This window comes from Poecilia formosa, unplaced genomic scaffold, assembly GCF_000485575.1.
Source record: "Poecilia formosa unplaced genomic scaffold, Poecilia_formosa-5.1.2 Scaffold98, whole genome shotgun sequence".
Classification (NCBI taxonomy): Eukaryota; Metazoa; Chordata; class Actinopteri; order Cyprinodontiformes; family Poeciliidae; genus Poecilia; species Poecilia formosa.
In genome coordinates this window covers 1,267,926-1,292,165 of record NW_006800037.1, presented here as the reverse complement: position 1 = coordinate 1,292,165, position 24,240 = coordinate 1,267,926, and the positions used below count along the sequence as shown (strand labels likewise).

Below are 24,240 nucleotides of genomic sequence, written 5' to 3'. Positions count from 1 at the left end.
TGGGATCAATTGCAAATGCTCAGTATTTAAAGAGATTTAATAAACGGCATCAAACACAGCAAAATAAACTAAAACTCGGCACACATCCGATTCGCTGTACAATAAGTCTTGAGGGGGTTTTAAAATTAGAAAAGTGCTAGGTTGAGTGTCTGACTGAAGTGATTTCTCTTATGAGGGTCATCAGTTGCTGAAGTTTGGCTTTAAGCCACGATGGAGGTGGTGCCGTCATGCTGGCTTTACTCTCCACGAGAGCATGAAGGGCTTTTAAAGAGCTCTGAGCCGTCTGGATGTGGCGCTCGTACTCCTCATCTGCACTCGTCTCCTGTCGAGCTCTCTTTGGGCTTGGCTAAGAGGGAGGAAATTACAGAGAAAGTAAAGTTAACTCAATGTTATTTATTTCCCCCTCATGCTTAAAGCAAAAATAATGGAAGCAATCTAGGTAAATGTAAGCTAGTTACAGATTAAGAGATTTTGTTGGAGTATGGACTAATGAAATAAACAGCAGTAAAATTTAGCTTCTGGTTACCTTTTTATACAAGCATGAAAATACCAGTCCAACATTTTCTTCTTTTGCCATGCCTGTTTTTATGTGACAGCAGGATTTATGTAGGGTCACAAGTCTTAAAAGATGATCAGATTTCCAATCAGAGGGCTTAGATTTTATTTAGTTAAGAACAGCAATACCTGTAATTGATTCCGTATATTGTACCTCTGGCTAAGTAATTAGGGTGTTATTACACTGTGGCAAAACTTTAAGGCTCCATATGTGGGACAGGAAACTGCTCTGTCGGAAGGAATTTATCGCTGGCACTCTAAAATATATTACCATAAAACAAGGCACATTCGACTCACCACATTGTAAATAATGATTAATGCAAGAACAAGTCCTAAAGACAAAATGAGAAGGAAGAAAAAGAGCTTATGGCGGGACTTTGTCCTCATGTAGGAACTGCTAGAGTTCATGTCAAGTCCTTGGAAATGAGGATTAGACTAACCATGGCTGCCATGGCAGGAAGAACGCGACGACTTGTCCTAAAATCAATAAGGAATTCTTTAATTTTCCCTGCATCAATTAAGATGGTCGATGCCTTTACACCAGTCCCCACCGCTGTGAGTTAGACCCCACTACTGCTGTCATTTTTAAATTTCAACATATGAAAGGCTGGATGTTCAGCTGAGCAGTTATGAGACCGTCATGAGAACAGAAGTGGATTCAGGACACAGGCCTGAGCTGAGATTGATTTCTGTGGATTCTGACAGTTCATGCACCTCATCGAAGTGGGAAGGTATTAATTCAAGCAGCAGTAGGGAGTCTCTGCAAGTATAAAAAGCAGAGCGAAAGTCCAGGTGGATAACGTTACACTATCCATTACTAGCTCCTTCAGGAGAGCGTACATTTTATCTGGCTTGAAAAACGCATGTTCTTCTAGTTGAACATATGAATTGGTATATTTGTAGCATAGACTACTTCATAAAAGGCAAAAGGTTTGATAAAAAAAATGCAGAAAACTTAGTAAACAGTTTTTTTAGTTTGAAAGCAGGTTGCCTTAGTCTGCCACCAGTTATAAGACTGTGTACATTCAGAGAGATGCCATAAATCTGAGCTCAATGACGCTGCTAACCTCAGGCTCTGTGATGGCTTCAGTTTCAGCAGCCTGTTTGTCAGAACCACTTTCTTTGCTCTCCAGTTTCTTATTGTGTTGCTCGATCACAGCTTTCTCCAGTTTCAGCCTTTTTAGCCGTGACTCCACATCTTCCAGTACTTTCAGTGTCTGCAAAAAAAAAAAAAAGAAAAACACACAATATCCACGATAGCCTGTTTTAATAAATCAGTTTCAATCCGAGTACATCCTCATTGAATGTTTATCACCGACCTTGCTTAGGTAATTGATCACTTTGGTCTTTGTTTCTTCCACACACAAACTCTGGGAAATGACCTCTTCATGGTTTGTATTCTTGAGCACCACAGGGAGATAATATGTTAAAGTCAGGCTGAAGCACCTACAGCCATGGCCAAAAGTTTTATGAATGACAGATTTTGTTTTTCTGCAAACTCTATTGTGCCACTGATGTTAAAATTGTTGTATAGCCAAATTGTTTTTTATGGTGTAGTGGTCAAGATTAAACAGTCACTCAAAATTTCATTGTTTTCATACCAGCCACTTGATAATCACTTTTGCCCCGAGACATGATGGTGCATCATTCATCAACACATTGCACCAGGAGGAAGCTTCGATGGTTTCCTTTTTCATGGCAGTGTTTTTGGACAAAACTATGAATGAGCCAATTCATCTGAAAGAGAGGATGCACTTAGGATGTTTCACTGTCGACATGACACAAAGTGTCCAGAGAATCCTTTTTCTAGATGTTCTTAACAGTCTAAACATGTCATCGGGTAAAACGACTCTCATCCTGTTGCTTCATGCAAAAGTCAGTCTCCCCTTGTTGTTTTTCTCAGAAAGAAATAGCTTCTTTGCTCCTCTTTGTAAAACAAGGCTAGAGTCCAGATGCTTACACCTCACAATGCATTCAGAAACTTTGCACACCATGCAATCGAAAGCTCTGTAGGTCGTGATCCTGGAGCTTACAGGACTCTCCTAAGTCCCTTGAAGCTTTGATCAGAGCAGCTGAACCTTGCCTTGACGGGTTTATTTGGTCGCGATCCGTTTTGAAGCAACATCCTTTCCTGTGAAGCACATCTGATGCAAACCAATGACGGCAGCTGCTCTTCCCTTGTCAACACTTTCCCCTAAGCTCATTGTAAGTATGTTATCAGGTCACTTTGTGGCAGCTCTAAAAACCACTGCATCTGTATTTTATTTTATTTTTTATAACTTTGCAGTTAACTGTCTTTCATCTAGTCACCTTACAGAGCAACATACAATTAATGCAAGTTGCCGAAGAAGTTTCCAAAAAAAAACAAAGATTTCTGTCAATCTGAAAACAGTTGGCCACAACTGATTATTTGAAAAAAAAAAAAAAAAATGTACAATGGCGAAGTTTGTGTGGTACCCCTGCAAAGTAAGAAAAGGCCTCTAGGGCGTGCTGATGTAGCAGCCAAGACTTGTCAGCCAGAAGGACTCCAAACAGACTGCTCAATCTAGGAAGAACCTGGCTCTGTGGGACCAAAATATGTTACAAAAAATATTTATAAGTATCTAACATGGTGCTGTATTGTTAGATAACACAAGAACTGGACTAACAGGTTTGCTTAAATCATTGTAAATAAGGATACGAGGTAAACATGTGTACTACTGTACTTTTCAGTAGGCCCACATTCAAGTTTTTTAAAAACTTTTTTCAATTGTATTGGAATTAAAATATAAATAATGTAACATTTTAATTAGGCATTTAAAAAGTTTCTAATTTTAAATAAAGTTAGTGAAACAAGTTAACTTTTTGACGAAATTATAATTTATTAAGATGTATCTGTACTTTTTTACCTGACAGTCTTCAGGAAAAAAGATCTTTCCCAGGGAGGAGAGAAACCCCAGAGCAGCCAGCAGTAGATAATCCGGACATTTCTGAGAAACTACAGCTTCCAGACACAACAGAGCCTAAAATAACAATGAGCAGAAATATGATCCACTTTTTAACCCTTTAATGTGTAAAAAGAAAAGAAAACAAAACAAAAAAACAGCATTACCTGAGAAATGGCTTCAGGTCTGATGTTCTTTACAACAACAGTTGTCGCTGACAAGAGCAGCTTCAAAGTATCTTGGAGCACAAGGTGGGTCTGCAACTGTTTAGGACAAGTTACACAGAAATGAGTCTTCAATCTTTTTCACTAATTTCGTGTGTGTACATTTGTGTGTTTTTGTCACCTGACTGGGATTCATTCGTGACCACAACTGTGTAATCATCCTCACAACAGACAATGAGCACTGTTCCTCAGGAGAAGGATGCCCTCGAAGCAGAGAGAGGAGCGACCCCAGCGCTGTGTTCTGGCACCAACACAGACATTGTATGAAAAAATCATTAATTTTTAATATCACAGTTTCCCCACCCTGCTCCACTGTATTGTTTTCTACCCTGAAGGTCATTCCGGGAAGAAAACAACCCTGAATGACAGCTGCTAGGCAGCAATCCAGTTGTCAAAGTGTGAGGTACACAGTCTGCTAGTGGCTGTTATGCATAAACTTTGACACTAAATGTGACATATTTATGTTGCAAGTAGATAATTTTGAATCTGTCCTTAAAACAGAACAGATGTCTGGATAATTTCCACGGAAAACATTAAAGTAAACATTCACAGAAAATATCGGATGTTTGACTAAGACAGCTGTCTTTAATCTCGGAAACAGGCGTATCTTACTCTTGAGCCCAACCATTGTTTCCATATCAGTTTTGGTGCACAGAAGCAAAACTGCTTTAAAATGTCAGTAAACCTCAAATATCCAAGACTGTCCTCACCACTTTGTCCACTTGTCCCAGTTTGTATCCTCCGTCCTCCCACTCCATAAGAACCCTTTGCATCAGGGCAATGATCTCTGTCTCCACACGAAGACGGACGTCCTGAGAAAGAGCTCTGAGGAGGACGTGATGCCACACGGGAAGATTTTCCACCTTTGATGGTGAGAACTCTGCCACCAACTCCAACTGGAAAAATAACTCCTAAGATCATTGTTTCTAATAATAAATAGGGTGGGTTGAGGCAATGAAGAAGCATCCAGAATATGAGATTTGCCCTTTATTTACGTTGTCTCTTCAGCAGAAGAGATAATCCTGACATTTTTGTTATTAGGACCTTTACTTTTCCGTTTAAAATGTCAAAAGTCTGTCAACTGGGAAATTAAAAAGTAAAAAAAAAAAAACTGTAAAACTAACAGGCTGCACCAGTTGCAGTTTTCTGGCCAATCTCCGATCTTTAAAAAGCCCGACGTTCTGATTCAGATTTTGATTTCTACAACTGTCTGTGAGGCCGTGGAAATCTTCAAAGATCCGTTTTTAACGTCAAAGGTTTTTTTCTGTAAAAAAATGTTCATGTCTCAGATTTGTGTTCTCAGGATGACTGTTCCATTGTCTCATTTTCTTTAGATAACAAGAGGATATTTTGTTATAACTAAATACTTGTATGATCTCAAAATATTACCCTTACAAAAGCTGAAACTAATTATATTAACAATGCAGAAACCCTGGTTGTTTTGCATTTTAGAAAACTCTTTGAAAGTTTGTTCAGATATGAAGTTACATTAATGTTGGCAAAGTAAGCAGAAGGTAAATACGTTTCCCATTTGTGACAGAAACCAGATTCAAGAGTGTCCTCATTTACTGTCCTGAGATACTAGCTGCTTTGAAAACAGAAACAGCAGAGCATCAAAACAAAGCTTTATCTTTAAATTAGTGATTGTCCAACAACTTCCTAGTTTTCCAAACTACTTAAATTTTATCTTCCTCTTTCTACACAGCCAAAGGGCTGGACTGACCAGTAAGTTAAAAATTTCACAGCCCTGCCTTGGGGTTCTTTCTGACAACCTAACCATTTTGCATTTCTGATCTTAATGCCTCTAACCTGGTGGCTCGGGGTCATGAGGAAAACCATACGTCTCAGTAGCAATCCCAGGTGTAACAACTGGTAGCATTCAGAGTTGCATGCTTTCACCTAGAGGAGGAAAAAAAAAACAGACAGCAGAATTACCCTTTAATAGACACTGAAGTAAACCTCCAAATCACCAAATTCAGGTGTTCTCCTAATTTTCATGCAAAGACATGTTTATGAAATTCAGCATCTTGGCATGCATTCTGCTCTTAAAAACATCTGTGAAGTCACTGTCTGGAGACAGTAGCTACAGGCCTCCAAACATCGTGGAATTCAAATTATGTCAATCTGAATTCCACAGAACAGATCTTGGAATGAATCACCAAGTCCAAGCAGCTGCAGGCAAATCTTGATATCCAGTTTGTGATAAGTGCAACGCAAAAGGAAACTGGACTACAGCAGATAACTGTCCTTTAGAGGGTCATAACATGCTGCTCTACTTGATGAGTGTGGTTTAGATGGTTGCCAGGGACATGGTACTTGAATGACTGCACTGTTTGTGACACAAGGTGTTTTTCTTCATAGGATTGTCGTTTCCCCTTAGTCCCAGTGATAGAAACTCCTAATGTTAACAATTTGGGGACAACCATTTCCTGACTAAACAAGACAGCACACCTGTCATGGATGAGGGAAATGTGTTTGGGAGAACTTGACTAGCTGCACAGATGAGTTTGAGTGGAAACCGTGCTGGAGGCCTGGTCCTCCGGGATATACATGACCTCACAGATGTGCTGTGGAAGACTACTTAGATAAAGAGACTCGTCAACCTTGTGGCAAGCGTTTCAATACTTGTGTCAACACAGTAAATGTCTTCTGGTTTTACCCACCAGCTGAGCAATAAGCAGGACATGATGTAGGCAAAGTTCTGCTGTTCCGTATCTGAAAGAATAAGTTGAATTAAACAGTCACTCATGTTAAAAATGCTTACTTGCAGACAGAGTTAAGCAAGTTAGACAAACAAATGGTGGGGATATGCATTTACTTCTGTGCAAATTAAGCTGAAAAATATAACTTTGCAAAGTCCTGGAAATGTATTAATGAATCCTCTTGTGACTCTCCTGGTTTGTGTAGGTGCTACAATAATTATTATAAGATACTATCTTAGTATCTTTCATCAGATCACAATTCAAGCTTGCAAAAGAAGCTTGAATAGTATAAATGTTGCTGTACTGCAAATAGCTTAACTACTCATCACTTAGTTGCAATGAATAGAAAAACCGGAGACCTCATTTTAAGTGCAATGCTCAGAACTTTGATTTAAAATAAGGGTGTGTTTATATTGCAGTCTGCAGTGACCCAATTCCGATTTTTTTGACGTAATGCGACCTGTATCTGATCTTTTCATGGCAGTGTGAACAGCAAAGGTCGGATTCTTTTTCGAATGTGACCCATATCCGGTACGCATCCGATTCAAATGCGACCTAACGTCCAGGTCGCATTCATCCAAACTGAACGTCACTGATTCTCAACAAATCTCACTATTCTGCGTCCTGATACGCGCAAGTGGGAAGAAAAACAACAACCATGACGGATTATATGAGGATTAAGTTGTTAATATGTTGCTTCGGCCGGATAACAACTTCAAATGTGTAAGCTATGCTCCACCGTTAGCCTCCATGTTTACTTCAGCAAACACTGAGCACTTCTTCTTTTTATGGCAGTTGGCAGAACACTGAGAACGCTGATGCTATTGCGCCCTCTATTGCGCATGCGGGACACTTTCAGGTCGTTTGCCCGTTTACACTGCAGAACTCATACAAAAAAATCGGAATTGCCAAAAAATCGGAATTGAGGCTGCAGTGTGAACGCACCCTAAAAGGCATATTTATTGCACTAACCGTGCTGTGAAGCACCACACATCTACTGCCAACAAAGCTGTTGGCGTGTCAGCCTGCAGCACAGCATCCATCAAACAACGTTCCTAAGGAAGCGAGATAGAAGAACAAGGGAAATCAGATAAGCGAGAACCAAAAACCACAAAGCTCAAAGCACAGGGAGGCAATTAAACAAATGTATATATATTTAACAGCCATATCAGAATGAAAGTGAAAGAATAGCTTGACTTGAATGAGAGGGACACCTACATGAAAACAAAGGCAGTTTGTTGCTTGCCAAACTAAATGTTTGGTTTGAAACTAACTTCAACCCAGAACTCCATTTCAGAGCCAAAATCCATACAAGTAGATAGAATACGTGCAAGTCAAAATTTAAGCTCAAATGTATTTTCCTCCAGCAGTAAAATACTTATTTTGTGTTTCCCCCTTATATGATTTAAATACTTTTCCAAAGAATAAAACTTGTCACAATTAAAAAAAAAAATCTCTAAAATCTCATATTTTTTAGATGAAATAAATGATAATTTGGTTCCACTTTTTGTTTGACATGTAATTCACAGGACATTCAAACTGATTTCAAAGTCGTACAATGCAAAGAGTAAGGACTGGACCCTCCTCAATCCTACATAGAACATGGCTATTTTGATTAAGTCAACAATACTCTGTGGGTCGGATCTGGAGGGTCTAGGCCACACAGTCATTTGCTGATTCTGAATTCATGATGGCTCTTGCTAATATGAGAAGGAAGTTTAATTTTCAAGCTTCACTGACATGCCAATGTTAGTTTTACCAGTCCTGTCTGAGTTGTATCATATTTGAGCTATAAATGTTTTAATTATGTTCATAATTGTTAACTTTGTGTGTAAGTGGCTGGACGTGCAGGCCTTACTAGTACAGGAAAGTAGACTGGAGGGAGCACAGCCACACTGGCACAGAGCTGTACACAAATGTGTTGGTGCAGGGTGACCTCGGCCTGGGCCTGACCCTTCAGCATAACCCCTGGCAACCGAACTGGTACTTTACGCTCAGTGTAGCATCGTCGGAAACTAATAAAGATAGCATGGAAAAGAGGAAGCCTAGAAAGGGAGAAAGAACAAAGGAAAATGTTTTGACACTCGGCCAACATAAACCTGCTTTACTTTAACCTGATAAGAAATCATCAATCAGGGCCAACAAGCTTACTGTACTGACAAAGGCTTTACTCTCAGTTTGAAAGATTAAATATGCATATAATACAATCTGAGAAATCACAATAAAATACGAGAATGACTGCTAACATACATTAGAATAGACTTTAAAGTAAGATGGCAAAACTGAAATAAAAACGCAAATTATCAGGGACCCTTAAGAGTATTAGGAAAACAAAAACTCTTTAGAAACCCCGGTGTGTCACCTCGGTGTGTCTTCTGGAAACTGACTTCCAGAGTACCAAAGCTCCATCACTTCCTCTGGTTGGCTGAGCAGCTGTCCCAAAATATTCACCAGCATGAGAAAATGTGGAAGCTCGTGCTCAGAGCTCAACCCTGCAGGGAAGGGAGTTGTGAGAATGTTAATATCTTTTTGTTTTGGGTTCATAGCAAACACAGACCCCAAACAATAAGCAGTCTATCCTGGACAAAAAATTACTGTTTCCGTCTGAGAAAAAGATCTTGAAAAAGTAGCTCTTAGCCAATGTCTGCTGTTTAGCTTTGAAACAACTTAGATGCAGTTTCTTCATGACGTGAACAATGTAGCAGCTTTTTACCTTCTAAAATGTTATCTTTATCAGGAAAATGAAATGACCCACAGAAGGAAGCTCAGTTATTTATCTGCTGCTGTGAGTCCATTTATAGCTAAATGTAGGGAAAACAGGAATTAACTATTAATTTTAGAAGGAAAAAAAATTGTGTCTTACCAGAAATGAGAATAATTCAATAGATTTAAAAAGTTGTTTCACAAATATTTAACAACTGTAAGAAAACATGGACGCCTTACAAAGGATATTTAATGGACACTTTTTAAAATGTAAACTCACACACGTCTGGCTCCAGGACAACTTCAGCAAAGGGCCTCAGAGGCAAAAGCTGAAGCAGGAAAGCATCCATCGGAACCAGAACTGATGCACTTAGCTCACCAGTCAGAGCTGTGGGCAGCGACGGGGCACACAAACTTGGAGGAAACTTACTAAAAGACACAAAGCGCATCATAATCAGAAGTATGCCAGGAATCCCAGACTAAATGTTTAGAAGTTAAATCTCACTTCTTCAGCTCAGATGGAAACATTTGTACCTGAATATCTGGAGGTAGAGTTGGTGAAAGCAGCTGGATTTTTTTGTCAGAAAATATTTAAATTCCTGTTAAGAGAAGAAGATTGAAAGAAAAGTTGGTAATACCTAAAATCAAGAGAGCAACACGTTTCAAAATGTTGCAAAAAAAGATTTCAGTACCTTTATGTAATGAACCAAAGTGTTAGCAAAGAATCTGCACATCTTTGCAGTTTTCTGGAAAAGCTTGTACTCTGGACTTTGAACAGTCTCCTGCAACAGGTCCAAAGTACATTAATAAGACAGGGATTTGTGATGCACAAAATAATAAGTTTATTATAGTTATAAACTGCCACTTTTATGTACAGTACCACTACAAAAGGTCAAATGTAGGTGAAAACAACAGACAAGTATATTACTAATAATTTATAAATATCTTATACTTTGATACTTTAAAATATCTAATTAGATCTTTCTGACCTGTAAACCTGCCAGCTTTATCTGTTCAGCCATCTCCACACAGCTGTGTAAGGAAGCCAACAAGTTGTCAGACAAGCTGTTGACGATGTCGCCATGGTGCAGCTGTTCCTCCACCAACGACTGGTACTTCAGGCTCTGCCTGAACAAAATAATTTCAAATATATAACTAGGACATATGTCTAAATCTGGATTAAGACAGCTTCATTACCCAGCAAAAATATCTAAGTATACATTTTCTCACAATACAACCACAAACAACACAATTTCATTGGGATTTTAGTTGATAGACCACCACAAAGTGGAAGATACATTTGATGTCAAGGGAAAATGGTAAATGGTTTTCAAATTATTTAACAATTAAACATCTAAAAGGTGTGGTGGGAAATTATCAGTTAATGGAAAACATCACAAATCTGACCTTTAACAAGGAGAAGCCAGTGAAATGCTACAGAGTTAAAACTGGGGCAGCTGCTAACCTTCCACTGGACAACAACCCTAGACATATAGCCAGTGATTCAATGTGACGGTTTAGATTAAAGCATATTCATGTACTAAAATGGCCCAACCAGAGATCTGACCAAAATCCTATCGAGAATCTGTGGCAAGATTTGAAAACCGAGCTCCTGTTTTGCAAAGAAGAGTGGGTAAAAATGTCAATCTCCAGAGAAGACTTGGAACTGTAAAATACTTTCAAAACCAGGTATTCCTTTCCTTCCACTTTACAAATATACACTACTTTGTGTAGGTATGTCACAACCAATCCCAATGAAAATTCTGTCTGTAATAGGTACACAATGTAAAAAAAAAAAAAAGCAGCTCAAGATAGATCAACAAAACATGCTTACAGAATAAAAGAATAAAAAAGGACTTACTTTATTAGGAACTTCCATGTGTTTGCATGCAGTGCAATGTCAAGGTTAGAGATAATGGAGCAGATATCGAGAAGGCTGTGAATCACTGTAAAACATTGACATGCTTAGTGAGTCTCAAACTGCATAAAATATACCCTGATAAAATAAAGTCAACAATTTCACAGTGACCAGTGTTGCAGTGAAAGACAGAAGGATGCGTACTTCCATACACACACCTAAACACACCTGCAACAATGTCAGAAACCTCTTCATCTGAGGCGCTACTGTCCAGAGAGATCCTGTCCAGGACCTCCAGTAGACTCTTTTGTAGGGAATACGCCTCCTTGAAGAGTCCTTGCAGCAGATCGGCCACCAGAGATAGACGGCCACAATAAACTATCTCACTGTCCTGTGGACAGAAGCACGGACAGCATGTTGCTGAACTCAGTTCTATACTTAAAGATTACATTAGTTATTTGAAGAACACAAAAACAGTTACCAAAAGTAATAAAAATATGCACTAAACATGTAATAAAGGTAAACATAACACATTTACATACGTCTCAACTCAAAGAAATTGAGTCAGAGGGTAAAAGTTTGCTACAACAAAAATCTAGCTTAATTTGTTTCATTCAAGGTCAGAGTATAAAAGTTTAAGCTTCCCTACTTTATCTACATTAACTCCAGGAAGAGGAGTTAATGCTGGAATAGAAGTCTAATCTCTGCTGCTGTTGGTTTTGGCTTTATTACTTGCAAATTATCAAGAGAAGGCTTCCCTTAATTCTTTCCCAGAAGGTTGAAAATACACCCCATTTCCTTCTTTCTTCGGAGGATCCAAACTAAAAAACAAACCTTGCAGTGCTGAAATGTTTTTCTCAGGACTTTAAGGATGCAAGTCGGTAGCGAACGGATAGCATCCAAACACAGACCTTCTTCAAATGAGCCAACGTGGCGCACACAAATGGAAAGTGCATCGATTAACTGAACCATTGCCTGAAAGAGACAAAATCTTAGTCAAGCATGAGCCAGAGGAAAAGTTAGTAATTAGAGATGCACCAAATAATTGGCCAGAGATTAGAACCAAATATATTTTTTTTCCATGATCTGAACATGCATTCTGTAAATGCATAAAAAAAACATCCAGATTAGAGATTTAATCTTTGACGTTTACTTTGGCACCATTTCATAATATCTTCATCAAAATCAGTTGGAATCTGTAGGCCAGATCCTGAATGTCAGGAAGAATTTTCATGAGGATATAACACTCTTTCTAATCTCACTTTGTATGCTTACCTGTAGAATGTTCCTTAGAAAAGCACACAGTTCAGTGTTTTGACTTGAAAGCTCGCCAACTTGATTCATAATTTCTTTCATCATGTTGTCGAACATTGCAACTGCCTGCACACATTTGTGTAAGACAAAAGGAGACAAATTGTTACACTTTTTCGGGAGACTTGTTAATAAATTGGTAAATCGGACGTCAACAAGTACCCACAACACAGTCTAATACCGCAAGGAAATAATATAGAACACTATTTTCCCCCTAGGGGAAGAATTACAGACATATCATTTAAACACGGCAGCTGAAGGATATCAAATAATCGTCCTCTATTCTTAAGTTAGAAATTGTGAGTGAATTTTACTATGTTCACAGGCCACCATGCCCTTAAAAATCACAAGAATTAATTAATTAATTGTGCATTAAAATATATATATATATATTTCTGAAATAAATGCAATACCAATATTTTGATGTAATGTAGTGGGAGTTTCTTCAACAATTAAATGTGAAACTTAAAATGGTAATATAGCATATGTTCTATTTAATAACATTAATTTTACAAAATTAATGTCTGTTTACACTTTATATAAAATTTCTAAAATTGGTTCTGAAATAAAAATCCACAGCACAAACTCGTTTTCCATTCACCTTTGGTAGGATCTTAGAAAAGCACTCGTCTTCCAGCTCTGACAAACCAATGTGTGGCAAGAACATCTCTGTAATTATCTTCAGTATACCTGTGTGATTATTTTTTTTACATTAGAGATGGTTCACAGGAGGATTAAGAAAATAAATACACAGAGATGTTTAATAATTAATAAAGAGAATAATTACTCACGTAGACAATCATTCCAGGTAGCTGCTTCATAATGCAAAGAGTAGAAACAGTCAAGAAAAAGTTCTGTATTGCACTTTCTTTTTATACCACAATTCTATTATGTGTCAAAAGTGTCACCATTCTATTAAAAAACATTAAATATATACTTGCATATGTAAAAATTTAAATAATGTTGGAAAAGCACAGATTGAAAAAAATCACTAAAGTTAAAAATAGTATAACTGTTGAAATTATCAAAAGCCATAGCATTAGTCAGCAAAAAAAGCTTAAGATTTTTATTATGTCAATCATCCATAAAATACATAGACAACTAAATGTGGAAGTCATTATTTAAAATATGAATTCATGTGTTGAAAGCATATCTTATAATTTCATTGTAGTTTCAGTGTTGTAGTGTATTGTGAATTTATTTTACAGATCAACTTTACTCAGTTGGTTAGACAAGCACAGTCACAGACGAGGTAAATGGTCTGCAGTTCAACTGTTGTCCAGGTTAGCAAATGTTAGGGTGCATTTGACATGCACTGTGACTGATTCAGTCATGTTGTGATGAACTGTAGCACAGCAAATATGAATTTGTTAATTAAATACTGAAATAGTTAATAACTTAAAGTTAATTGAGGTTCATGTGTGATTTACACATTTGCAAATTGTGCATTTCATAAATTACACATCTATATAAAATATGGCAGTTTTTATTAAATTTATTATATACATTGGGATTTTTCTGATGCGTTGAACCGTTCAGGAATTACGGTAAAGAGACGTACACAAGCCGAATCCTGTCGGCGGCGAAAGGCTGGTTATAAGACGGATTTTGTACCAGCTCTCATTAGCTTCATATAAAACAACAATCTTACGAAAATATGTGTACGTTTTGACTCATAAAGCATTACACAACATTCCTATTTGGATAAGACTGTGAGTCACTAAATGTTGTGTGAAAGGATATTGTAAGTTTAGGCAGGACAGACTTGAGCTCCTGGCGACAGGTTTCCTGACTCCACTGCACCACCTCTTCCAGCAAAGATGTGTTGGTCTGGGACATGATGAAAGAAAATCCGCCGGTGTTGGAAGGAAGGACGGGGATTTTAGGGTCCTCTCTGGGGGATGGAGTCAATAAAAGTGATTCGCATTCATATTCACCAGTATGTCCTCTTCTGGGGAACGAAGTGTTGTTAATAGCAAGTCATTTAAAGCTTTGAAAGGCGACAAAGAACCCGAGAAAACCTTAGCCTTACAATGCAAGCACAGCTCAATGTTACAATCAATGTTAGCTTGTTGTAGGTAAACTAGTTACTCGTGAACTCTTACCGAACAGAACACGGGACTGAATCTTTCAGTTCGGACATCGATTAAGCTCAAATTCCTTTACCTGTGTTTCTCCTGACGTCACACGTATTCTTTGTTTCCTATCCAAAAAGCCCTAAACTTATTTTTTTCTTTTAAATTGCCAAAGTAAAAAAAAGTATTGACGGTTTATTTTCGACGAGCATAACATTCCGCGCGCCTGTGCTTAAATCGGATATGACGTCAGAACTACGCGTATCATCGCATATTGTGCTGATTGGTTGGAATCGAAGGATAAACCAATGACAAAACTAAACGCGTTTAAATCGATGACAAAAGCAACATTGGGTGGAAGACTTTTTTTATTTTTACTGTGATGAAAAACATGTTTAGTTTCACTCACTGTGGTTCTTGAGTGTATTATTAATGCATTAAAACGCTTGAAATATAATAAATAAATAGAATAAATAAATAGAATAGTTGACGTCACACATCAGGCTTACTGTATTTATGTTAACAAGAGAAAAAAATAAAGTTGGTGGTTAACATCAGTTCAGCATCTTCTGACCCACAGTTAGAGACGGCAGTAATCACGTATCTTTAATATAAACAGCAACGAAAAAATATTTTTTAGTAAAGGAAAAATAATACACATACATATTTCACATTCAAAGGCTATAATTGGTAACTGAAATGTTATATTGCATCAAATATTAAAACATAACGAGAAACATAACACTCAACAAAGAGCAATGTTGAGGGCAATGGTTCCCAATTAACAATCAACAGCAGTTAACATCTGTAAAATTAAACACAGCTAAAATGCACATTAATTGTTAAAAACATGTACAAAACAGGACAAAATTGCGCATGAAATGTTGTACATAATTAAGTTTGCCTAAAATATATCTTAAAATGTCATACTTGAAAAGAAAACACGAAGTTGATCATAAAACTTACCACAGTTGCTGATGGCAACCGAAAAATGGGATGAACTGTCTGTTACTTTTCGCTATGGTAACAATCAACTGTCAAGAGCAACACAGAACTTAACATAAAATAACACATAACCTTATAAGTCAGGAGAAAATAACTGTTGACTAAACAACATGAATGTGAAGAATGAATAAACCTATTTGACAAACTTCACATCTATCTGTTATCTTATTGTTAAAATAAGATCATAAAAATAAAATAAAATCCTACATTGAATCATTATCCTTCTCAAAACCATTGGAAGCCTTTTTTTTTTTTTTTCTGGTAGTCTACAATTTTTTTATCGGATTTTGTGGTATCATGCACTGGCCTATCACTAAGGTTGGCAATTTAAAAAAAAAGATTCTCCATGACAGATTCTCCACATTACTTAACAATTGTTTTACAGCAAACATATTTATTTATATTGGGGATAAGCACTAACAAATGCCATACATTTTACAAATTCCATGTATAAATTAATCACACCGGTAAAAGGCACTTAAAAAAATATTTTGTAGTTTATCAACCACTGAATATACTTCTAATTATTTGATGAAACACAAACATCAAGTTGTGTGAGATCATAGACAAACACACGATTCAGTGGACATACTTAATAGCAGTGAGCTTTTCAACAGATCAGACAAAAGAATAATCATTACACTTGACATTTGTGAATTGTAGCTAACTCATTCCTAATGAGGTGCTTTCCCCACACACTCTTTTATTCCTGACCAAACACAGAACGCTTTCATTAAAGCTGGGAATGCAGCACATCTGTTGTTTTTTACGTAGTTCGATGGAAGTAAGTAACTGATAACATAAATTTACGATGTTTAGGCAGATACACTTATGTGTGCTATTTTTTAATTGTGTACAGCCTTTTCAAATAGTTTCCATATCTGAAGTGAGTTTCTATATCAAAACTTCCTTCCATAAATCTTATGCTGTATTTGTAGAATATCAATGCAAGCATTTCTAATGATACTGTAAAAAATTAATTACCAAGTAAGTGTATCCAGCTCTAGGTTAATGAATGTTAAGATAATTTTCAGAAGAAATTAGCAAAGCAAATACAGGCTTTTTACTTTTAAGTTGGGAATTTTCTCTCTGACCTAACTGACCTTATGGATTGATGCCAATAAGCTATTGTACTGCTGGTAAACTCTAAAGCAGGGAAGTAAAGTATGCCGTATATTCATGTGACTTCTCTTTTAGCACCCTGAGGTGTGAGTTGCAAGCTGCAGGAAATGACTAACTTCTTGTTTGGACAAATGGACTCCTGCAGAGATGTGTATCTTTCCAAAAGTGAGATTGGTTTCAGTCCACTTGGAGGAAAGATGTCTGGGACAGCGTGACCGTTTCTACCATAACAAAATCAGCAAAAATTTCTCTTCAGACATAGTGTGAACTGAGGTTGCCCAAAAATATGCCTAGCATGAATATTACAATATTACATGCAAGAAGCCCTCAGGTGCAGCCTAAGACGAAAACAAATATCGACGGTAATAACATTTCCAAAATGTAGTTGAAATCAGATGTCTACATAGACCAAATAAAAAGAAAATCAAATGGTTAGTTAGAATAACCAAAATGATTTCTATTCGCTAAATACGAGAAAACTGAGCTTCTTCAGTGACAGGCTTCATAATAGGTTCTTCCTCACGGCAGCTGTTAGACTCTAAAACCAGCACTGCTCCAAACAGTGCTTACCTCCCTGCAGGTATTTGCAGATTTTCCTTTTACGTCTGTCGTTTCTTATGCACAATTGTACATATATTTGAACATTTCATTTTAGAAGATCCTACTCATTTGCACAATTCTCTGAATCTGAAGATGCTGTTTTTTTTAATGTTGTACTTGATGTGACTACATATTTTCATTTGTATTCAATAATTTTTATAGAATCAAATTTGCTACCTTGTTCTTACAAGAAAAGTTAAACATATAAAATATTGGTGAGAGAATAACACAATTAGCCCAGAAGCTAATGAAATAAGAAAAAAAAAAAAAAACACTTTCAATGGGGAAATTTGCTCTGCCAGACAACATGGCGCTTCCTTTTCGTTCCCCACTTAATGTGGAGTAATGTGAAAAATATATAGTTCATTCAGTCTTTACAGTAATGAATGCATTTTCCAAGAAAGGGATGTGTCAGAGGAGCTTAAGAATGTTGCCTCCCACTCTGACCCTCCAGTTTGCAGATAATGTAGAGGTTATCGCTTAACAGGAAACCATGTTGGAATTTGAATGGAAACCGGAAAGAAAGAGCCCTTTTCTTTTTTCTTTTAAAGTCGCCGGGTGGCTGATTGAACATGGCCAAAAATCAGTGTTCACCTTGCACCTCGTAATGAGGGTCAAGTACAACAGAGGAGATCTCTGGCAGTGTTAGCAGAGAAGCTAAATCTGTTCTTGTCTGCCACATCTTATTTTCACTGTAACTAATTTCAGATAGGGGAAAGCCCTGAGCAAAAGAATGGGGGATGCCTGCTTGGCATAGCAAGAATTCTGTGTGGTACGACTTTGAAGCTGTTCTGTTCAGACCCAGACATTGTTTCAACCACACACACACACACACAAAATCTTTTGTTTGATTTCTTATAAAATAAATAAAATCAAAAACAAAAAATATATGCTTTTGCATTTATCACAGAAAAATAACATATTCAAGACATAAAAACATCCACGGCATATTTGCCTTGATTAAATGTTGTCAGAATATGAAATTTGAATCAGTGCTCACACTTTTTGTAGTAGTTTTGCTAATTTTCTTTTCCTTCACTCCCACATTATTCCTAATGATGTGTCTCTAAAGCTTTTGTGTAGAATCCCTTTGACACAGATTCCCAGTTAGATTTAGATCTGACATTTTACACCCAAATCCAACTTCAATTTAGCTCTGATAAATTGAAGTTGCTCTGACTATATATTCAAATGTTGTTATTCTGCTGGAATGTGAACCTCTTCCCCAGCCTTAAGACTTATGCAGCATTTAACAGGATTGCCCAATATTAAGCACCATGCAGTTGTCTTCACCTACTGAAAAAGAAAAATTACCACAGCCTGATGCTGCCACCAACATGCGTCACTTTAAGGCTGAGGTCTTCATGATGATGTAGTTATTTTGCCAGAAAGCTACATTCTGGTTTCATATGACCAGAACATCTTCTCACACCTCAAACATCTTTATGCATTTCTAAAGGCTTTGTTTCAACAACTTTAGTGACTTGTGACTTTCCTATGAAGATTTGCTGTGTGTTTGAGTTATAGTTTTCCCTTCTTCCACCTGAGCAGCTGCAACTCCCATGGAGACACCATAGACCTCCTAACTGCTTCTACTTCTCACACTGTTGGTAGGTTCAGAGCAGACATATTTTCAGATGATACGTTAAACAGTGCCTCATAAGTTGTTCAAAGTACACTCTTGTATGGTGTTTTCTTTATAACTTTGTAATTTAGTGTTTTTATTAAAGTACCTTGAACCTCCCTTTTGCTAAAATGTGCTATGCAAATAAACTTGGTCATTTTTAAAACATGACCCTGTTTTAAATGTTTACAAAGATATATTCCTGATTTGTTTGTTCACTAATGTCCCCTAACAANCTGGGACAGCGTGACCGTTTCTACCATAACAAAATCAGCAAAAATTTCTCTTCAGACATAGTGTGAACTGAGGTTGCCCAAAAATATGCCTAGTATGAATATTACAATATTACATGCAAGAAGCCCTCAGGTGCAGCCTAAGACGAAAACAAATATCGACGGTAATAACATTTCCAAAATGTAGTTGAAATCAGATGTCTACATAGACCAAATAAAAAGAAAATCAAATGGTTAGTTAGAATAACCAAAATGATTTCTATTCGCTAAATACGAGAAAACTGAGCTTCTTCAGTGACAGGCTTCATAAGAGGTTCTTCCTCACAGCAGCTGTTAGACTCTAAAACCAGCACTGCTCCAAACAGTGCTTACCTCCCTGCAGGTATTTGCAGATTTTCCTTTTACGTCTGTCGTTTCTTATGCACAATTGTACATATATTTGAACATTTCATTTTAGAAGATCCTACTCATTTGCACAATTCTCTGAATCTGAAGATGCTGTTTTTTTTAATGTTGTACTTGATGTGACTACATATTTTCATTTGTATTCAATAATTTTTATAGAATCAAATTTGCTACCTTGTTCTTACAAGAAAAGTTAAACATATAAAATATTGGTGAGAGAATAACACAATTAGCCCAGAAGCTAATGAAATAAGAAAAAAAAAAAAAAACACTTTCAATGGGGAAATTTGCTCTGCCAGACAACATGGCGCTTCCTTTTCGTTCCCCACTTAATGTGGAGTAATGTGAAAAATATATAGTTCATTCAGTCTTTACAGTAATGAATGCATTTTCCAAGAAAGGGATGTGTCAGAGGAGCTTAAGAATGTTGCCTCCCACTCTGACCCTCCAGTTTGCAGATAATGTAGAGGTTATCGCTTAACAGGAAACCATGTTGGAATTTGAATGGAAACCGGAAAGAAAGAGCCCTTTTCTTTTTTCTTTTAAAGTCGCCGGGTGGCTGATTGAACATGGCCAAAAATCAGTGTTCACCTTGCACCTCGTAATGAGGGTCAAGTACAACAGAGGAGATCTCTGGCAGTGTTAGCAGAGAAGCTAAATCTGTTCTTGTCTGCCACATCTTATTTTCACTGTAACTAATTTCAGATAGGGGAAAACCCTGAGCAAAGGAATGGGGGATGCCTGCTTGGCATAGCAAGAATTCTGTGTGGTACGACTTTGAAGCTGTTCTGTTCAGACCCAGACATTGTTTCACACCCAAAACAGAAATGAAAGTGTGATCTTAGCTCTCTCAACCACACACAAAAAAATCTTCTCTTTGATTTCTTACAAAATAAATAAAATCAAAAACAAAAACTATATGCTTCTGCATTTATCACAGAAAATAACATATTCAAGACATAAAAACATCCACGGTATATTTGCCTTGATTAAATGTAGTCAGAATATGAAATGTTCCTACAACAATCTCTTTCGGTTTGGCTGACTAGTACAGATTGTTGCAATATTACATGAACAAATTTGAATCAGAGTGCTCACACTTTTTGTAGTAGTTTTGCTCATTTTCTTTTCCTTCACTCCCAAATTATTCCTAATTATGTGTCTCTACAGCTTTTGTGTAGAATCCCTTTGACACAGATTCCCAGTTAGATTTAGATCTGACATTTTACACCCAAATCCAACTTCAATTTAGCTCTGATAAATTGAAGTTGCTCTGACTATATATTCAAATGTTGTTATTCTGCTGGAATGTGAACCTCTTCCCCAGCCTTAAGACTTATGCAGCATTTAACAGGATTGCCCAATATTAAGCACCATGCAGTTGTCTTCACCTACTGAAAAAGAAAAATTACCACAGCCTGATGCTGCCACCAACATGCGTCACTTTAAGGCTGGTGTCTTCATGGTGATGTAGTTATTTTGCCAGAAAGCTACATTCTGGTTTCATATGACCAGAACATCTTCTCACACCTCAAACATCTTTATGCATTTCTAAAGGCTTTGTTTCAACAACTTTAGTGACTTGTGACTTTCCTATGAAGATTTGCTGTGTGTTTGAGTTGTAGTTTTCCCTTCTTCCACCTGAGCAGCTGCAGCTCCCATGGAGTCACCATAGGCCTCCTAACTGCTTCTACTTCTCACACTGTTGGTAGGTTCAGAGCAGACATATTTTCAGATGATACGTTAAACAGTGTCTCATAAGTTGTTCAAAGTACACTCTTGTATGGTGTTTTCGGTAACACTTTATTTGAAAGGGGGAGAATAAGACTGTCATGACACTGTCATAAAAATCTGTCATGAACATGAATAAGTCTTCATGAATATTTATGACTGTTGTCATAAAGTGTCAGGTAAATTATGACACTTTTAATACAAAGTTGACATTATTCAAAATGTCTTTGTTATGACAACTTGATATTAACCAGGAAATCATTACTGATATAAATTTGTTATAAAAGTATTACTGATTGCACTTTAAAAATTAGGTAACTTTATGTTATTAAAGGTAAAGTTTGAACAGTAATGATTTATTGGTTAATGTCAAGTTGTCATAACAAAGACATTTTGAATAATGTCAACTTTGTATTAAAAGTGTCATAATTTACCAAATGACGCTTTATGACAACAGTCATAAATATTCATGAAGGCTTATTCATGTTCATGACAGGTATTATGTCATGTTTATGACAGTGTCATGACAGCCTTATTCAGCCCCCTTCAAATAAAGTGTTAGTGTTTTCTTTATAACTTTGTAATTTTGTGTTTTTATTAAAGTACCTTGAACCTCCCTTTTGCTAAAATGTGCTATGCAAATAAACTTGATTGAATGATTGTTTTTAAAACATGACCCTGATTTAAATGTTTACAAAGATATATTCCTGATTTGTTTGTTCACTAATGTCCCCTAACAAGTCTCTGAGGCCTTAAATGTCACAATTTTAGGATATTTAACATTAAAACTAATGTTGATCAAATAATTGACTTGCTAAAACTGTAATAACAGCAAATAGAAACTAAGGCAATTTACGCTAAAGTCATTATTTTCTGTAAAAAGGGTCTTGTAATGAAATGCAATGCCAAAATGGAAAAGGAAAAAATAATTCTTATCTGTCGGTGGCTTTCAAAACAACACGCTTTCCCCCAGCTTAACAGGATGCGCCGTCATTCCAGCTTGCCCACACCTTCCTGTATGGAATTTACGCTTGCCAAACAAACTTCAATTTTCATGAAGTGATGCCAACAGAAAGGTAAAATGGGGAAAATTGTCTATATTAAGATCCTTGATTAGCCTTTAGAAAAAAAAAAAAGAAAATGACTGAACTTGGCCTTAAAAATATACAAAGCATTTTATACAAGATTTCACTGAGACCAAAGAGTTTAATGCTGTATTTAAAATATAACAGACCAGATGGTTAAAGTATCATTCTGTGGTTTGGTGCATAAATACAGGCAGGCATTTGGAAATGAGAACAAGGCTCCTATTTTTTGTCATCGGACCAAGTGACCTCATAGTCACCGAAGACAGTTTTCAGCTTCTCAACAGACACAGAGTGGTCTGCTTTCCCAAAAGCCTGAAAAAAGAAGCAAAGAAAGCATTTATATGACAAAAGATTTCAAGAAAAAAAAATTATATGTCTTTAATTTTAATTCAAACTCACTGTGGATTCTCCAAACACCCTGATCTTCTTGTCCTTGTTGTTGTGCTCAATCTTCCCTCCTCCAAGGCATTTACACTCCATCCCTAAGGCCTCCAGAGCCGGACTGACCTTCTCAAATATGTGATCTGCATAGATAACATAAAAATAGGTTTAAATCACTTAACTCAAATAACCAACACGTGAAAGCTATTTATTTTGACTGTAAATCTCCTAAAGCCGTGGTCTGCATTATTCATTCTCGAAAGCGTGCTAAAAATTGTGCAGCTGAACTTTTGGCGGACAGTCCGGTTTGATGGGCACAAAGACAACACTTAAAGCAGAACTGACACACTTGACGCTCCTCTTGCAGCAGACCTGCAACTTAGGAACTTACTGTGGTACTCCGCACTTTTAGTGCCTCGTACTACGTCTTTCTGTGCATCGCCATCTTTTACTTTAACTCTTAGCAGTATATATTTAAAAGTCCCCTCGGGATCAATCTCAACATCGGGAATTTTAGCCAGAGCTTCTGCCATTGTGCCTACAGATCTACCTACGCTATCAGTGAGCCTCCGACTGATCAGAGACCTGCCAAGCACGCTGAGCATGATACGTTCACGCGATTGGTTCCTTTTGCGTCAGGACTTCTATTTCCGGTCTTAAAGCGACAGGGCATTTGCAGTTTGGCACCACATACTTGCGACGCGTCGAGTGCGCACGCTGGTGACCTCGCGTGGCAAACACATGAAACGTTTCGCTTTGTACACAGACCTCATATTATTGCGTCTTGAACTTTGCACGTCATTACTACACACTTAAATATTTTATTTGGATCTTATTTTAGAGGCCAACACAAAGTAGTCATTGCGAATTGCCAGTAAGTGGATACATGTTTTTTTGTTGTTGTTTTTTTTTTACAATTTCTACTGAGAAATAACTAAAGGGTTGTGCCTTTGTACTCCCATTAAGAAACATCTTTAATGTTAAATAACTTGCAAGTTATTTAAGGTGTGACTCTACCAGCTCTGCACATGTGGAGACTGAGATTTTTGCCATTTTTCTTCCTCCCAAAATAGCAGAAGAGCAGTCATACTGGGCAGAGACCTCTTCCCGAGATAGCATCTTTAAAGTCCGGTCACAGATTTAAGTCTGGACTTTGACTGGGACATTGCTACATATTTATGCTTTGATCAAAACCAATTCCACTGCAGATCTGGCTGTCTTTTCCTTGTCTTTTCGGGTGGCTTTTTATTTGCTAATGTCCTTCAACAAACCTCTGAGACCATAACGTTTACGATTGTAGAACAAGTTGTACACAAAAGTGCACGTTTGTTTTGCATATTTGTGGATGTTTACTGGTTGAATTCTCTTAACAGCAATATACACAACAACTATAATCAGGTTTTCCAAACAATGCTTCACAAGATTTGAGGAAAACTGATATTGCTAAATCTGACGGCAGAAGTTTTCAACAAGAGATTGTATTGTTCTCTGTCCATGTTTGTTTTGATTTGCTCTTGTCTATCAAATACGGATTTGGTCTTTAATCATAACATGGTTTGAATAATAAACTTAAAATGTTATTAAATTTTTGGTTTGAAGAGCATTTCAGCAGACAGCAACATTGATGTTTATCATTGCTCAGAAAGTCTTTTGGATGCACTTGCAACAGAGGTATTGGTGTCAGGCAAAAAAAGAAAAG

The 24,240-nt window shown here is 37.0% G+C and overlaps 2 protein-coding genes across 5 annotated transcripts; both read right to left on the bottom strand.

Moving 5' to 3' along the window:
* Positions 1-19: 19 nt before the first annotated feature.
* On the bottom strand, positions 20-15,496 carry firrm (fignl1 interacting regulator of recombination and mitosis). 4 transcript variants are annotated; one of them, XM_016674604.1, is made up of 26 exons: positions 15,319-15,496; positions 14,794-14,797; positions 14,021-14,144; positions 13,069-13,108; positions 12,879-12,967; positions 12,242-12,346; positions 11,801-11,941; positions 11,195-11,357; positions 10,970-11,054; positions 10,098-10,236; positions 9,801-9,890; positions 9,643-9,707; positions 9,389-9,537; positions 8,768-8,897; positions 8,264-8,450; positions 7,378-7,460; positions 6,367-6,418; positions 5,513-5,602; positions 4,414-4,599; positions 3,825-3,944; positions 3,647-3,742; positions 3,444-3,557; positions 3,013-3,117; positions 1,875-1,955; positions 1,623-1,772; positions 20-346 (listed from the first exon to the last, which is right to left on the bottom strand). In XM_016674604.1, exons 3-26 carry the CDS (start codon positions 14,114-14,116, stop codon positions 137-139), a joined length of 2,766 nt encoding a protein of 921 aa, XP_016530090.1. In that variant the 5' UTR covers positions 14,117-14,144; positions 14,794-14,797; positions 15,319-15,496; the 3' UTR covers positions 20-136. The 4 variants fall into 4 exon arrangements, with proteins under 4 accessions (XP_016530090.1, XP_016530089.1, XP_007558787.1 ...); XM_016674603.1 differs by lacking the exons at positions 14,794-14,797; positions 15,319-15,496 and adding exons at positions 14,215-14,267; positions 14,444-14,612 and having other exon boundaries at positions 14,021-14,146; XM_007558725.2 differs by lacking the exons at positions 14,794-14,797; positions 15,319-15,496 and adding an exon at positions 14,444-14,612 and having other exon boundaries at positions 14,021-14,171.
* Positions 15,497-22,258: 6,762 nt separating this feature from the next.
* Positions 22,259-23,169, bottom strand: LOC103142589 (14 kDa phosphohistidine phosphatase). The gene is made up of 3 exons (XM_007558722.2): positions 22,933-23,169; positions 22,560-22,684; positions 22,259-22,472 (listed from the first exon to the last, which is right to left on the bottom strand). Exons 1-3 carry the CDS (start codon positions 23,144-23,146, stop codon positions 22,380-22,382), a joined length of 432 nt encoding a protein of 143 aa, XP_007558784.1. The 5' UTR covers positions 23,147-23,169; the 3' UTR covers positions 22,259-22,379.
* Positions 23,170-24,240: the final 1,071 nt, after the last annotated feature.

Excerpts from the sequence above, each read along its gene's own strand:
- firrm (XM_016674604.1), bottom strand. The coding sequence starts at position 14,116 with ATGTCCCAGACCAACACATCTTTGCTGGAAGAGGTGGTGCAGTGGAGT. Across the intron at positions 12,347-12,878 it reads TTTCTAAGATCCTACCAAAG|GCAGTTGCAATGTTCGACAA; the intron begins GTGAATGGAAAA and ends AAATGTGTGCAG. Across the intron at positions 9,891-10,097 it reads TAAAGCTGGCAGGTTTACAG|GAGACTGTTCAAAGTCCAGA; the intron begins GTCAGAAAGATC and ends GACCTGTTGCAG.
- LOC103142589 (XM_007558722.2), bottom strand. The coding sequence starts at position 23,146 with ATGCTCAGCGTGCTTGGCAGGTCTCTGATCAGTCGGAGGCTCACTGAT. Across the intron at positions 22,685-22,932 it reads TAAAAGTGCGGAGTACCACA|ATCACATATTTGAGAAGGTC; the intron begins GTAAGTTCCTAA and ends TTATCTATGCAG. Across the intron at positions 22,473-22,559 it reads GGGTGTTTGGAGAATCCACA|GCTTTTGGGAAAGCAGACCA; the intron begins GTGAGTTTGAAT and ends TTCTTTTTTCAG.